The sequence below is a fragment of the Sinocyclocheilus rhinocerous genome, unplaced genomic scaffold (genome assembly GCF_001515625.1).
Source record: "Sinocyclocheilus rhinocerous isolate Xijiao unplaced genomic scaffold, SAMN03320098_v1.1 scaffold802, whole genome shotgun sequence".
Lineage (NCBI taxonomy): Eukaryota > Metazoa > Chordata > Actinopteri > Cypriniformes > Cyprinidae > Sinocyclocheilus > Sinocyclocheilus rhinocerous.
In genome coordinates, this window is record NW_015642061.1 from 210,957 (window position 1) to 227,248 (window position 16,292).

Below are 16,292 nucleotides of genomic sequence, written 5' to 3' on the forward strand. Positions count from 1 at the left end.
CATTAAAGGACATCAACTTAACTTAGTCTAACATTGCAGGTTCAGGGGTGCCATGAAATGCAGTGTTATTTAAAAAGTACATTCTAATAGAAAATGAGAATAGCTACTGTACATACAGAAGTTTAAGCCATACAATCATAACCATCACCGTGGTAATAGAAGAACAGAGAGCAGCTCAGACAAAGCTATAATCCCTCACCTGATGGCTCCCCTATTCTTTCTATCACATATTTCTATTCATTTCAACCCCACATTTGGAAGAAATGAAGGACACGGGGTAGGAGCGTGGGGTAGACAAGGTGCATTCCAAAAGAGGGAGTTTATACGTTACCTGCCAGAAAGTTATCAGTCTTATCACATATAGCAGAGTAGTATGGTGGCTGGCCGTCAGAATCGTCCCCATGTTGGGGTGAGAGGTGCATGGGGGACTCAGGATCCATTTCCTCCATAGCGCCTGGGTCTGTCTTACTGCACAGCATGTAGTGCTCGTCAAATCCAGCATCCCTCTCTGTGGGCTCGCTGATAGGCAGCAAATCCACTGGACCACCCAACAAGTCATCACTGTAGGCGGTAGCTGCTGGCAGGGTGAGCTCCTTGATGAAAGAGGGATCCTTGGCCTCTTCCGGAAGCTGCTCTTCATTTTCCAGGCTAAAGATGCCTGGACTCTTTCCACAGCTCTCAGCCATAGAGTGGGCATTGGAGATGGACGCGGAACAGTCAAAACCATAGGAGGCCACAGAGTTGGCTGACTGAGGCGTATCACCATCTTCCTCTCCAATGCGTTCAGGAGCCTCCTCATCTTCCTCCAGGGCAGCGAGGTTGTGAGGATCTGTGGCGTTGTCATCAACCGCAACATCAGGATCATTGATTTGCATCTCACCCTCTGTATCACTGGCCTCATCACCAGAGGTTGATGGTGATGATGGTACAGAGGCTGGTGCTATTGCGGCATCACCCAGTACTTCATCGGCCGGCAGCGTTTCTGCCTCTTCCTCCTCCCCATCACCTCGCTCAAGGTGAATACCTAGGTCCTGCTCTATGTCCATTTGCATGGCAGGGACTGGCGTCTGCTGCTTGTCTGATCGGGATTCTACACCTGAGCTGCTGTCATAATCTCGAAGCTCTTCAGGTGTGCTGGTCTCACTGCTGCTATGGGCAGCCAGGGCTGTTCCACTGAGGGTGCTGGACTGGGACATTCCAATGGCAGGAGGAGCCAAGATACCTGACTCCACTGGGACTGAGCTCCCGGTCTCCTCTTGGAGGTCAGGCTGAGGTTCTGAGGCCTGAATCAGGGGTGGACTCATATCCAGAAAAGCCTCAGCTGGGGATTTGGGGGGTGTATCTGGTTCAGCTGAGAATGTGGTGGTTGTGTCTGGATCGACTGGGAATTTGGTGAGTGTGTCTGGATCTTGAACTCTTGAAGCTGACAGGTTTGATTCAGACAGGACAGAAGAAGGCTGGGCCCAGGAATCAGAGAATGGATTGGAATTACTCCATGCTGCTGTAAAAGGCATAGATGTTGCTGGAGCAGTGTGACCCATGCTGTTGAGATCTAGATGACTCTCCTCTCTGTAATCATCGTCATCTTCATCTTCATCTTTGTTACCATCATTTCTACTAACCCCAAGTGCACTCTCATCCATGCCCCTGCGGACCATCTCTACATCTTCGTTCTCTTCCTCCATGTCTTTCTGTTGTTTGTGATGTTCATCATCATGCTCTAATACTAGATCCATGTCTTCCTTCAGATGCTCTTCTTCTTCATCCTCTTCCTCATCTTCACTACCAAATGACTGGATTCCAGGAGGCCCTGTGAATGGCTGTTCCCTGTCTGCCTCGGTCATGATGAAGTCACCTGTCTCTTTCGCACTGCAGCTGTCTTCAGCATTAAAAGGAGATGTCACTTCTGAGTCATGTTTGTTACTGCTGTACATGTCATCTGATTGCATCATACCCCAATCAGAGCTGGCAAAATCTGCCATCCCCTTTTTAAGGTCAACTTCTTTCTCTGTTTTGGGCACTGATTCCTTTATGCCAATCTCTTTTACCTCTTCCTCCTCCTCCTCCTCCTCCTCCTCATCTTCCTCTTTCTCTTCCTCCTCCTCCTCCTCATCATTGTCTTCATTAATCTCTTCTTCTGCTTTCTCCACCGTCTCTTCTCGTTCTTGCAAGGGGGAGGCAGGAGCTGCATTTTTTATGTGATCCCCACCAGCAGAGCCCATCAGATCAAAGTCTTCGATCACATTCTCAGCTGCAGAGGGCATCTGTATGTCATCCTGATCTTTTTCATCATCCTGCTCACTTTCTTCATCGTGCTGTCTTTCCTCATCCTGCTCCTCATTCTCTGTGGTCACAGAACTGGGGTACAGTGAAGACCTCTGTGCCCATGGTTCAGCTGGACCCTGCAAGCCCAGGAAGGGAGCTGAGCTTGAGAGTTCGACTGCCATGGATGGTGGGCCAGTGGGAGAGGATGGTGGGGACAGTACCGTGGTTCCCAGGGGAGACACAGCAGGCACTGGCTCCTCCAGACTGACCAAGTCTACTTCAGCAGCCAGCTGAGACATGGCATTGTCATATTTATAAGTGTCCATGCTCTGGGGGACGTCCTGGGGATAGACAAGCTCCACCTCTTCAGAAGCAGGAGAAATAACTGGTGTAACGGTGTCTTCAGGATCCTCTTCAAAGGCTGGAGAAATGACTGGTGAAGTGTTTTCTACAGGTGCCTCATAAGAGGTAGGGGGATTGACAGATGCAGATGTTTCTTCAGGTATTTCATCAGAGGCAGGAGTAATGACAGGTGAAATGGATTCTTCAGGTGCCTCATAAGAGGTAGGAGGAATGACAGATGTAGTTACGTCTTCAGGTGTTTCTTCAGAAGGAATGACAGGTGAAACAGTTGCTTCTCGTGACTCATTAGAGGTAGGAGGAATGACAGGTGTAGTTACTACTTCGGGTGTTTCTTCTGAAGAAATTACAAGTGAAACAGTTTCCTCTTGTACCTTATCAGAGGTCGGGGGAATGACAGACATAGTTGTGTCTTCAGGTGTTTCTTCAGGTCTGAAAGGTGTAACAGAGTCTTCAGGTGTTTCCTCAGCGACATGAGGAATGACAGGTGTAACTTTGTCTTCAGGTGCTTCCATAGTGGTAGGGGCAGTGACATGTGTGGCCATTTCTTTAGAATCCTCTTTAGAGTCCTCAGAGGAAGCAGGAATTAGAGTTGTAAATGAGTCTTCTAATTTCATGTCAGAGGCAGCAGGATTGACCTGGGTACACAAGTCCTCAGGTGCCTCTTCAGTGGCAGCAGGAACAAAAGCTGTAGCTGAGTCTTCAGGTGCTACCTCAGAGGTCACCACAGAAACAACAGCAGCAGCTGCAGTAGTGGCTGCAACCACAGCGGGTACCACATCCTTTTTCTCAGCCTCTGTGGCTGCTGCGTCTACAGGCTGGGAGGCTTTTGGGCCACCCTTCAATGGCATTGGAGTGCTACTGCCAACTGACTTCTTTGGGCTGCTTGTCTTAGTGCTGGGCTTGCTGCCTGTGGTCTTGGGGCTTGCGCTAGCCTCCTTGGAAGGAGTTGCTTTGCTCTCCTTGGGTTTACTAGTCTTAACGTCTGCCGCCTTGCTGGGGGTGGTGGGTTTTTTTGAGGCTGATTCTGCCTTGACAGTGGAGGCTGACTTAGGAGTGTTAGACTTGGTGGTCTTGGTTGGTGCTGGCCGGGTAAGCGGAGAAGAAGTGGGCTTCTTGGCTGCTGGAGTAGAAGGCTGCTTACTGACATCTAATGAAAAGATAACATATAATTTCAACTCCGTATCACAGCTTCAAATAGAAATGAATCTAAGCATTATAAAGCAACTAAATACTGTAAATTGAATTTAAGTATTTTATGAAAATACAGCACTATAATGGAAGATTTAAATATTTACCATATGTAAAATACCAGTATTCTCATATTACAACAATATTACTGTTACAATGGTTACAAGTGAACTACATGCATGCATTTATTGAATTCCATGAGGTGCCCACCTTTCTTGACAGGTGTTGCGGTCTTAGGAGTGGGAGTGCGGCCAGCAGATGGCGCTGTGGTTTTAGCAGGAGAAGGTTTAGCAGTAGTAGATGGTGTCTTGGGTGTCGCAGTAGTTGGCCTGGATGCGGCTGTAGATGTCTTGCTGGCAGTTGTCGGTGTCCCAGGCTTAGGGGCAGCAGGGGAAGAATGGGCAGCAGGAGCAGAGCCAGCAGACCTACACATAGCAGATGTGACAAGAAATAGAGTAATCATTACAGAGGTGAGTCATTAGGGCATTTTTAGGTCTGACTGCTCCTAGCTTGCACAACTCTGTGGTAGGAGACTTCCGTTGAGCTTTTAAGTCCATCTAGGACAAGGACCTCCTGCATTTAAAAAGCAGAAGAATGCCGGAAGAAAAGAACACACAGAAAGGTTCTGATATTAGTTAAAACTCCACTTCTGACATTTCAGTCATTGGTGATGGATCATATATCCCATTTAAAGCACTGACTCATAAGTCAAAGCTTTGATTAGTCACAGCACAGAAGGCCTGAGGGACAGACAGGTAGATCAAGAGCACAACATGGGGTTATGTTAATACTAGCAAAAACATTCTTTTCAAGAAATCCTCTCCCCCCAGTTATCTACCCTTAATGCCTTTGTTCTATCCTGGGGTGCCTGACTCAGTGGTAATACACGTGATCTGCCCTGATGGGGTGTATTGTCTGTCTACTCTGGTCTAGTATGAGCTTAGCACACGGTAGTATCTCAGTACATGTCCAGGTCAAGTCTGAGTAAGCTAACCTAGATCCTGTGGGCCTGGCAGGAGCTTCTGATTTCCTCTGTCTACGCTCCACTGCATGTGTCTCTCCTGTTCTAAATAAAGAGCTGGAGAGCACGAGGCAGTGCGCGTATCAGTGCAGAAGACACAGTGAGCACCGTGTAAATCTTTCATTGAGTTGAGTAAAAATAACCATGCAAATCCCACTTGGGAAAATAGCATGGATATGGAACACTTGCTCCATAAGTTACAAATTTCGTATAGGCAAAGTCCATGCAGGATGGGCGGGGATGAGATTCTACAAAATTGTGGTGTCCTACATATAGAGTATCAGGTGAGAGAGCAAGCAACCACATGAGAGAGTAAGAGAGAGGTCCAGCAGTGAAGGTTCTGGAACAAAGAGGGCAAGTCTATAAACAGATAAACCTGACAAAGAAAACCACATGAATTAATGCAGTACTGTGTTGTAGCTCCTCGACATAGTTTCACTTTACAAAAACACCTACTTAAGTACACAACCTGGATTAGGACATTAGTCTTTGAGCCAACTTGATAATTAGACTTGTGTACAGTTCATGAAGAAGCTGTCTGACTGAAGTATTTGCAGTTCTTTTTTTTTAACCACATCTCCAGATCTAACATTAAAGGATGCATATATATACAGTGCACAGCATAAATGAGTACACCCCCTCTGAATAAATATAAAATATGTATTTTCTTAATGATCATTAATATAATTAATATAATTCATGGAAAGATGGCTACATTTTAACATATTAAAACATATACTTAATAAAAACAACAAAAACAACAAAAATATTTTCTGTAAGATAAGTAAATTAGCCAATTTTGTATAAATGAAGGATTGCAGAAATGAGTACACCCTAGATTTAATTCAGAAAATGTATAATATTCTAGTACTTAGTATGTCCACCAGAACTTAAAGTATACTGCTCCGACCCTTGGCACTGAGTGTACAAGTTCATGACAAATTTTCACATCTGTCCTGTTTAACTCCTGGAGGACGACCTCCTTTTTTTTTTTTAGTTTTATTTAGTAAGTTTCAGGAGGGTGTACTCATTTTTGCAACAAAATTTTATCACTTCGATAAGAAAATCTCATTTTGCTGAAATCTCCAAAGAACCCTAACATGTCTTCTAAGTAAAGAGTAATTGCTGAATTTGTTAAGTTTTAGAGGGGGTGTACTCATTTATGCTGTGCACTGTATATATATATATATATATGTGTGTGTGTGTGTATATATTAGGGGTGTGACGAGATCTCGTGGCACGAGATTTCGTGAGATCTGACTGGTCTCGCGAGAACGTGACAATATCCTCTCGCAGACCTTTCAGATATATTTGCATTACACTGGCTCGTTCACAAGTGGTGGTATGTGAGATATTTTATGTTCACATCAGGCAAGTGGCTGCATAATAAGCGGGAAATTACGCAGTGTAGTCTTTATCCAGTCATAAAAACAGGTATTCACGGCAACCCGTCAAAATAAAAGTCAGGTTTGATTGGAAGACATTGTGCCTATAACAATTTTTCAGTAGAATGTACATAACCTACTACTACTATTAAAATGAAGCAAACATCATTTAAGGAATAATCACACAAAACATTTCTTCCATTTTAAAGTTTTAATAGTAAATCCCCTTTGTTTGCCAAAAAATCTTGTTTGCTTAATTTTCAATAATTAAAAGATAAATGATCAATTAAATTAATGTTTTATGCCTTCATATGATAACCAGAAAAATGTAAATACACAACACAGAATTTCTGAGGGAAAAAGAATTCATAAGGCTACTATAAGAAAAAAAAAAAGAATGAATTAAGTTGTTTTATGCATTCAAATAATTAGACATGCTAAAACACAGAATTTGGTAACAATAAAAAATATAAATAATATGGTGAGAAAAAATAAAACATTTCATAGGGTGAAAATGTATAAGTTTCATGATTTTAATTAATTAGACATGCTTTTTAATTAATAAAATTTAATTTAACTTAAACTAAAAATAATGCAAAATGCTTGAATTTTTATATATATATATATATATATATATATATAAACTTAAAAGGAGAGCATGCTATTAGATGATAAGAAGAGAATGAGAGCGATAGAGAGAGAGCGAATGAGAGGTTCTAAAACCAATATGAATAATCTGCAGTGACAGGATGACTCAGTATAGGAAGCGAGCACACAGAGATTAGCACATGGAACACAAGAGACAGAGAGCGAGTTAAAGTGAGTGTGAGAGAGAAAGAGAAACAAAAACCTCTTTCAATGAAGGCATACAGTGACCAGGTGCCATCAAGCTCCAAAAAGGGCACAATAAAGAAACAATATGACTTGTGCACTATATTATTTGGGTCTTTTATGGTAAATTAATAGAACACTGGTGGTACATTATTGTCCTTGCAAAAATGTAACAGCCTTTGTCAAATAACTTTTGCAGAATAAATAAAGTGATATGGTCAAAGTTAATTATGTTATTTATAATTGCATTTATGGTCGTTAATTTCTGAGTGAACTATTCCTCTAATAGAGAAAAACAAACAAACAAATCATCAACAATAAGCCATCACATCGCAAGCCAAGCATTTTTCATTCAGATCTGTGCCAGGGTCTAGGGCAAATATAATGCACAATAAAAGCCAAAAATGCACTGAAGCTTAAAAACAATCCAAGCACATTTAGACATGTGCATTTGCTTTAAGTGCTTCAAGCAAACGGCACGCCATTCAACTATTTTATAGATAGCTCTTTGATGTTTTGTGAGCAATGGAGAAGCCTGCGGCCTGATTGGCTAATAAACACTGTTTAACTTGCCGGTACATTTGTGAGTGGCAAAACTTCCCCTGAAGCCACAGCAGCAATGAGCGAAGACGACCTCCTCCTGAGCCAGCGACTGGCAAACTATGGCTGACGAGATTTTAATAAGGCACTCTGGCCTGAAGGGATTCTTTAACCTCAATAACGAGGTTCATGTCCCTTCAGGATGAATCCTAATGCATTGGTTAAGCTGTAATTCAGCAGCGTTTGATGGAATTGCGTCTACCTGCTGGCACTCACCTGTGTGTAAATTTGCTGTGTTAGCTTAATATGGGCCAACAGCCATTCATTTGAACAAGTTTTTGATTTATGTACTTTACCCCAACAGCAAAAAAAAAAAAAAATGTTAATGTGTAGTGATTTCTTGGTTTGCGGTGGCAAATCTGTGTCAAATCAAATATGCAAGTTTTCAACTGTTTACAACTCTTGACTAATTAAACAATGCATGGACCTGCACCCATTTTTTTTATACTGTGCCCTGTGGAAAAGACCAAAAATCACAAATACCTAGAAACGATTCCTATATTATAAACACATTTAAATAGACAGTGTCATCTTACTGGAGGTTCTGCTTTTGTGAAAGTCATACGGATTTGGAATTACATGAGCTGAAGTGAATGATCACAGTATAGAGAAATTTTCATTTTGGGGAACTATATATTCTTTAAGACTTTCAAAATTCAAGAAAATAAACTATTCTGAAAAGAAAAAAAAAAAACCAGCAACAGGTCACAGTCAGAGTGGATAGTGAAGACAAATGAGCATGTCCAAAGTACAGCCATATCAAACTTGAGGAGCGGGACACTAGCGAACATGCCTATAAAAATACAGAAATCTGACAAGCGAGAAACACGTGAAGCACTGCAGCAAAATCAGAATCACTGAAGTGTTATAAACCATCAATCAAGTTGGCTGTTGGGAAACACACACGCTCCATTTGGAGATTAGATGCAGTGGTTGCAATAAAACATCTCTCTGGAGGACTGAACTCTACCATGACCTAATGAAGGAGAGAAAGTGGGACATTGAGATACAGAAAGCAATTCATTTATGAGAAATGACTCCGATGGTTTAGTGTTGGCTGCTGGGCGCGCCCTTTACTGACCAGCCCATAGTTCTTACATCAGTATGATGTAATCATCGACAGGAAAAAGCTCATTCATTAAGGTTGCGCTAAGAATTCAATCAATCAAAATGATTCATATTTTTGGCCAGTTCTGTCATGCTAGCACCCAATGCAGGACTCACATCTTGCACTGCTTTTATACTTTTTGCAATTCCGTTTGGCGCTACAAGTAGCAACTGCAGTTCTGCAGATTTTATTTAAAGCTTTGGGTTGCAAACATGCACCATTAATGCCAAAGGCATGTTTTATTTATTTAAAATCCAGTAGGTTCAGTAGACGCAGTATTCCCTGCAGTACAATGTCTACTGCTGAAGGCAGGACGCACACATGGTTGGATGCGTATATGGACATTACACAAAGACTCTTCACACGCACACAAATGTGAAGAAAAAAATGTGCCGCACCCAAAACTGAGTCATATATTACTGGAAATTGATTTAAATTAAAAAATAAATAAATTGCACTATTTATTACCATAAATATATGGTTGTGGGACCAAATATCACATTAAAAATGTTCACAAACTCATACAAACATTTCTCCCCCACCCTCACATAACATCATGAGTCTGAGCTCATTTACAGGCCTCAGGATGTCCCTCATCGCCTCTATAAACAAGTAACAAAAAACTTCACTGTTCATGGTTGACTGCAGACATCTCAAATCGGCTCCTGTGAGCTCATGTTGTGATTCCCAGCGTGACTCAGATTGTCTCCCTGCACGATAACCATCCTAACATCTCTCTGCATCTGTCCTGGATATCCAGACATCTGCATTATATCAGCATGTCACCGTGTGAAAATACTGTAGGGGCTGTTGAGACTGTTGGTCCACTTGTGGATACTTTCTACATTCTCTCACACTGGGGAGGGTCCAAATATTTTTCTGATAGTAGAGAATCTTAAACTCAGTGGGGAGAGTCTAAACTCTCTCCCACTGGGAAGAGAGTTCCCTTCACATTTTTTTTTTTGTAATCAGGAATTTTAGGACTGTGCCAGTTCATTTCCCAGCAAATGAAACTCTTTCCCTTTCAGACTTAGAATTGATGCCTAATGCTTTAAGTATTTAGTAAATGAGGAGTAGTGATTGTCTCCGAGAGATGTGGAATGCAACGTGAGGGTGCATAAGCAATGCCTAATGAACACTGGAAAAGAAATAGCTACTGAAATGGCCCACATTGCAGAATTCTAATTAACATACCCAGTCTGGGAGCTCAGTTTTTGACATTCCCAACCAATGAGATGCTTACCTGGTTGTCTTGGCGACAGGTGGCCTATCAGGTTTGGGAGAGCCAGTGGTGCTGGTCTTAGTGGTGGACGCAGTGGCGGGTCTTGGAGCTGAAGCTGGAGCTGTAGAGAAGGATGGTGCGAAGAGTGTTTGAGAGCATTAAAACAAGAAGACAAATACAGACAGTTCATTTGAAATTTTTGTAATATGCTACATCAGAATTTCTCTCATGGAAGTCTAAAGGAGTTGGAGACCCCTGTCCTACATTGAGCTAATGCTGTAATCCAGTGGTTCCCAACCACTCTTCTGAAGACATGCAAAATGTGCAGTGTTGGGGGTGGGAACCACTGCTGTGATCAACAAGCTCAGATGATGCTTTTGACTTACCTGTAGTTTTTGGTTTAGACTTCAGACCATTGGCTGGTGCAGCGGGGGCTTTCTTGATGGGCTGTGCGGCCCCTGTTGTTTTCACGCCATTGGCTGGAGCACTGGCAGGTCTCGCCGTCCCCACCGGCTTTTTCTCAGCCAGCTTGGTTGGGGTCTTGGTTGTGGGTGCAGAAGTAGAGCTAATTGTTTTTTTAGTGGCAGCAGTGGTTGAGGTTTTCTTCTCCAGGCCTGCTGTGGTGGTCTTTTTTGTGACGCCATTAGCTTGCGACTTCTGTGCCCCGTTTGTCAGGCGGCTTTGGCCAGTGGTGGGACGGGAGCTGGTTGTAGATGCCTTGGTTCCAGCGGTGGTTGTCTTTGTTTTGGCAGGAGCCTTCATCTTAGCTTTGGGATCCACGGGCTTGTCCTTTTCGGTCTTGTTGGTTGCCTCTGTTTGCTGCGGTTCACCTTCTGTTTGCGTTGCAGGCAAAGCCTGGTCCTGAGCTTCGCCCACTGGCACCACCTCGACCGCAGGACCTGCGTTTAATGCTTCCATTGGCTCCATTGCTGCCGTGTCAACACCATCCGGTTTCATCTTGTCCTAGTCCTGGAGGTCCGTCTCAGCAGAAGAGGAATCAGGAACCCAGGAGTCCACTAGTTGGAGTCTACTGCTATCAGACGGTTATGGCTGACCTGAAAACAAGAGCAACAAGAGTTGTAGTCTGATCAGAGACCTCAGACAATAAACAAACAAACAACAAGTCTGAACAAGAAAGAAGTCTGTACCCCCTCTCACTGGCAGACAGACCTAAGAGAACAATCAGATAAAGAATCAGGTCTTAGAGAAACTGGCTAAAAAAGAGATTAGGAATGAAGTAAAGAGCGTGCTGTGCCGAGGGAAAACAACAGCTGATTCAGAGCTCAGAGCTTGTGGATTTGTTTAAACTGTAACCAAACTGAATTAAAGCCACACAAGAAGTAGTTGCCATCTATTAGTAGTGATGGTTGGTGTAAGATTACAGTTGTCATTAATACAGTTTTACAGATTAAAATGCCGTTTTTCACTTGGCAAGACATCTTTCACAAGATTATTTTGGTGCTATTTCATGTATAAAAAATATCTTGGTTTTCAAAACCCTTTGGGGGAATTTCTAATTGCTAACTACTAGCAAAGCAGCAATGCCAGATGCATTACCCACAATGCCTTACTGAAGCAGATGTTGTTTGCATGATTTAAGAGCAGCGGCTCCACAGCAAAGTTCATACAGTGGAAGAGGCCAACGAGAGGAAGTGGCTTGGCTCAAGGGAGCATGGGAAAAAAATAATAGTCAGTCGACAATCATTGAAAACGCACACTCATAAAGCGGACACCAGTGTCACTGAACACCTCATCCACATTATATTCCAGAGCTGCAAAATCTCCCTGATTCTTTCTGAGGTCGACATTCATTCTTCCACCCCTCGGACTCATTCTGCCCATTACAAAATCTCCTCAGTTAGTCCTCACACAGATGGTCCAGGCAGCTGAGCATCCAAAATTAGAGAAACTGGGGGGAGGGGGACAGAGAGAGTGATGGAAAAAAGAGATAAAGCCCGGGAGAAAAGAACCCATTCCATATATGCTGCCAGATATGAACAAAAAAGATATGAGAAGATATATTGTCTTGGACAGAGATCTAGCTATCTATGGCCATCGGTTACTGATAGGAATTGTGCACTTGAGAACATTAACAATGACCACATTGACTTGCAAACAACTGTTCCCATGGCAAATAAACAATAGTATTTGTGTCAAATGGGGGAACTCTGGACACTTAGGGTGTTTTCAGACCTGCAGATCATTTGCTCCATACCGAAACAGACACAAATTGTTACAGTTTCTTATTGGTTCAGTTCGGTTTTCAACCATGATAATGTCAGACTCTGTTCCATGTTTTGTGTGTGTCTTGCTCCCCATGTGCCTTCCTATGCCCTTATTTGGTTAGTTTCCTGTTCCTGTCCTGATTAAGTTCATTTGTCCCTGGTGTTTTCCCTTGATGTTTCATTGCTCCCAGGTGTGTCTCGTCATCCCCTCCTCCCTCCTGTATAAATAGTGTTCCCAGTCCCTAGTTCTCTGTCCGCTGTTAAACGTCTTCCTGAGTTCGTCTCCCTTGGTTCCTGGAATTAAAGTCTTGTTAAAGTATTCTCCAGCGTCTCCTCGTTCCTCTATCGTGTATTGTGACAGTGGTTCTATAAAACGTACATTTACTTATGTTTTTACAGGCACTAAAACGTACAATACTAACTTGGAGGGAAGGTGTCTTCCAGTGTCTGGGGAGGGTCCGGTCCCGAGCCAGAACCAGTCCGCCGACCGTTCCCGAGTCAAGTCAGCCGGCACTTAATGTGGCAAGCCGAAAGGACGTGAATGTGGCAAGCCCGAAGGACGTGAATGACGGGTACCGCTCTGGAGGCCCACTGTCCCGTGTCTGTTCTGAGGGACCTCCAGAGTGCCCACCCCCCCTCCCCATTGGATGGTATATGGCGTGAGGTCACGCCTTCCGGAGGGGGGCGTGATGTCAGACTCTGTTCCATGTTTTGTGTGTGTCTTGCTCCCCATGTGCCTTCCTATGCCCTTATTTGGTTAGGTTCCTGTCCTGATTAAGTTCATTTGTCCCTGGTGTTTTCCCTTGATGTTTCATTGCTCCCAGGTGTGTCTCGTCATCCCCTCCTCCTGTGTGTATTTAAAGTGTTCCCAGTCCCTAGTTCTCTGTCCGCTGTTAAACGTCTTCCTGTGTTCGTCTCCCTTGGTTCCTGGCATTAAAGTCTTGTTAAAGTATTCTCCAGCGTCTCCTCGTTCCTCTGAAGTGTATTGTGACAGATAACTGATGTGCTTAGAATCAGACAATGCTTGCTTTTTATGTCACGCATTCCCATTATGAATTATGATACAAGCTTGGTTCGTTGGTCTGTTGGGTTGGATTTCTTTCTCACCACAATTGAACAAGAGTTTATTTTTAATCGGGCTGAGATACCTCATTCAGGTGATCTCGAACTGTTTATTTTGGTGTGGATTCAAGTGCAATTGCTGTGTTTATATGTGCCTAAATGAACCAAAGGGAGAAAATATGCCAATATCTGAAAAATTCAAGTCAGATGTGAAAAGTTATGGTACACAATACCTGCTTAGTTTTAAATTACGCAGTCAATAAAATGAACTATACGGTCAGATTAAATAACGCACTAGTTAGTAATGAAAAATATCAAAGATTTTAGTCTTTTAGACAAACACAACCACATGCAACATCACTTCCACTTCATAGACCTCAAGGGCTGTTTTCTCTTATGAAGAACAACTCCTCTAGATCACATCTCTCTATTTTAATATTGGTTGTAAATACAGGCTTTGTTGCATCTGCTCAACCCCTCTTGGCTTTTTTCTCTTGCTATTGATCCTGTTTAGAATGATAGATGAGAATCAGCCTGTGAGAATGTCAGGTGGTGGAGAGCTGAGGAGATTAGAGGGGTAAACCAGCCTTGTTCTGAGAGGAAAACACACACACAGTCACACGGCCTTACGACCTTAAATGATCCTGCTGAGGGATATAGACTGCGTCCTCTGCATGTAAACAACAGTGACCCTGGGGGGGTCAGAGGCCTATGGTGTCCATCTAATTCTGGGGGGAGGATCTGACCTCTGCTGACTTCTGATGACATCTATTCTACAGAGTGGCTGATGACGACAGGCATATATGAAAAAAACATATGCATATTAAATAAAGTTTGAGGGAAGTGGACAGGGGGAAATGCATTTACATGAATCTGAAGATATTTGAACTAGAGATATTTCTAGAGCCCTAGCTTTAATTTTTATTATATAAAATAACCTTATTTTATGTTAACTTAAATCATATTTCTTTTTATTATCCCTCATTAACTCTTGTTTTTATTGAAAAACATACAGTTCCTGCAACCTCACAAAATCAACCATGGCTAATTGCGATAATTTAATATAATATGTCAGTATTCCCAGTTTGTGTTTGAAAACCACCAGATTTGTCATAATTATAGCAGAATTACTAAAAAAAAGTCTCTTTTTTTGCCTTTGAATGTAGTGTTTGACAACAGTGAGCCCTTGAGTCAAAAATATTTGAGAGCTACTGCTTTAGGAAACCTATTAGCCAAATCAACAGTGCAACAAAATCATGATAATATTCAGTATGTCACCTAATATTTTACATGTACAAATACATATGTATACTTAGAGAGCACAAGATGGAGAAAACCAGAAATGGTAGGTGTAGAGGCTTTGTGACCTTACAAACATAAGACCCATCGTACCTTCAAACCTTCTTACCCACAAACCCTCTTACTGGCACTCCGTCACTCTCAGGGACGAACCTGCACACGCCTAATGCTTAATGCCTCATCCAATTATTGTATCCAATCCTGGTGCAGGAGCCTAATGCTCCTGAAGGGATGACTCTGCGAAGCATTCATCCTCCAAAGACCCACATATGATGTAAACAAACACTGCAGACGCGTCGCATACCTTCTAGAAGCAGTATTTTTGGCAGGTCTCCAGCGACGGTGCATCAGAGTCTTTAAATTGTCCCGATGCAAAACCACTGATCACCCCCATGCTAATGGGGTCATTGTAGCGGCAAAATGCACTTTGGCCTCTTTCTCCAAAGAGCAAGCACAACACGGCCTTGTGCGTGCATGCATGCATAAATGCATATCTAAGTACTGCATTGTGCCTTAAAAAGTCCCCCGTGTGTAAAGCTCGCTTCTCACAATCAGCTAACCACTGCGGCACAGCAGGTGCTAACAGGCTAATGCCATCTTAGCTTTAGCCGGTCAGGGCCAAACCGACATGTCTAATTACTGGAGAACAAGAAAACAAACAAACCAGCAAACTGCACAACCTCAATGGCTCACTATAGGAAATCGTTTTTTTCCCTCTAAATTGCAATCAATGGAGAGATTGTGCTGGGAGGAAGCACAGATTTGCACACCACAGAGATGCTGCATAAATCGCATGGCTTCTCCCGGGCCGTTTGCATGCACTGGGGATGCCGTTGTTGGCCTCTGATTTGGCATTTGGTCAGAGGACTGACTAATTAGCGGTAATTTGTCACAGTTTAAGATTTCACATATTAAGTCTGTCTGGCCAATACTCCATTGTGCTCCGCAGAGATGATGCACACTCAATAAATATTTATCCAATATTTTTATTTATGCATGTCTGATATGCATCACATTAATCTTGGATTACACATTAATCTGTAATCTAAATTAAATTTTATATGCAATTCAAAAACTTACATTTTAAACTCAGGCCTAAATACATTGAGCTAACAAAAGCCTGAGGCGCATTGCAATGAAACATCTTTATGCACCCTTCATATGGGTTTATGTACCCCCCCCCCCCTTGCTTGTACCCTCCGGAGGCTGCAGAAGTTTCCCTCCATCCCCATCTCTCACTCTAAAACAAGTGAACACTGGATCTATTCAGCGTCAGCGATGACCACCACCACAAAGAGAGGGCCACCGGGGCTCACAGTTTGCTGGTTGAGGAAGAAACACACTGCTGTGCTGCTCTGCAGGGGAAAAGGTCAACAAGTTTGAGGCACCTGATTCTCAACCTTCAGAATAAAACAAGAATAAACCACACCTTAGGTCCATAAGCTAATAAAATCCATTATAAACCACATCAGTGAGGAACCGAATACAACTAAATTGATTTGCAGGGCACATTAGTGGTGAATATTAGAGCCCGGCCGATATATCGTTTAGCCGATATTATCGGCCGATATGAGCCTGTCGCCGATATATTGGTATCGGTGAATATGCCGCCGATATGAACATTTTATTTTACAGAACATATAATGCAGATTAAAAGCTTCTGAATGGTGTAATTACTTAGTTTGTCCAGCAGAGCGCGCTCCATTGTTTGCTACTGGCGACC

At 42.8% G+C, this 16,292-nt stretch overlaps 1 protein-coding gene across 1 annotated transcript in view; it reads right to left on the reverse strand.

Moving 5' to 3' along the window:
- LOC107755615 (mucin-5AC-like) overlaps positions 1-16,292 on the reverse strand; it is a 24,448-nt gene continuing 8,156 nt past the window's right edge. The window contains exons 2-5 of the mRNA XM_016572508.1: positions 10,370-11,038; positions 10,005-10,104; positions 4,027-4,241; positions 1-3,775 (exon numbers count right to left, since the gene is read on the reverse strand). Of these exons, the coding sequence (XP_016427994.1) occupies positions 321-3,775; positions 4,027-4,241; positions 10,005-10,104; positions 10,370-10,940 (4,341 nt within the window). The 5' untranslated portion in view covers positions 10,941-11,038 and the 3' untranslated portion in view covers positions 1-320. The remainder of the gene's footprint in view (positions 3,776-4,026; positions 4,242-10,004; positions 10,105-10,369; positions 11,039-16,292) is intronic.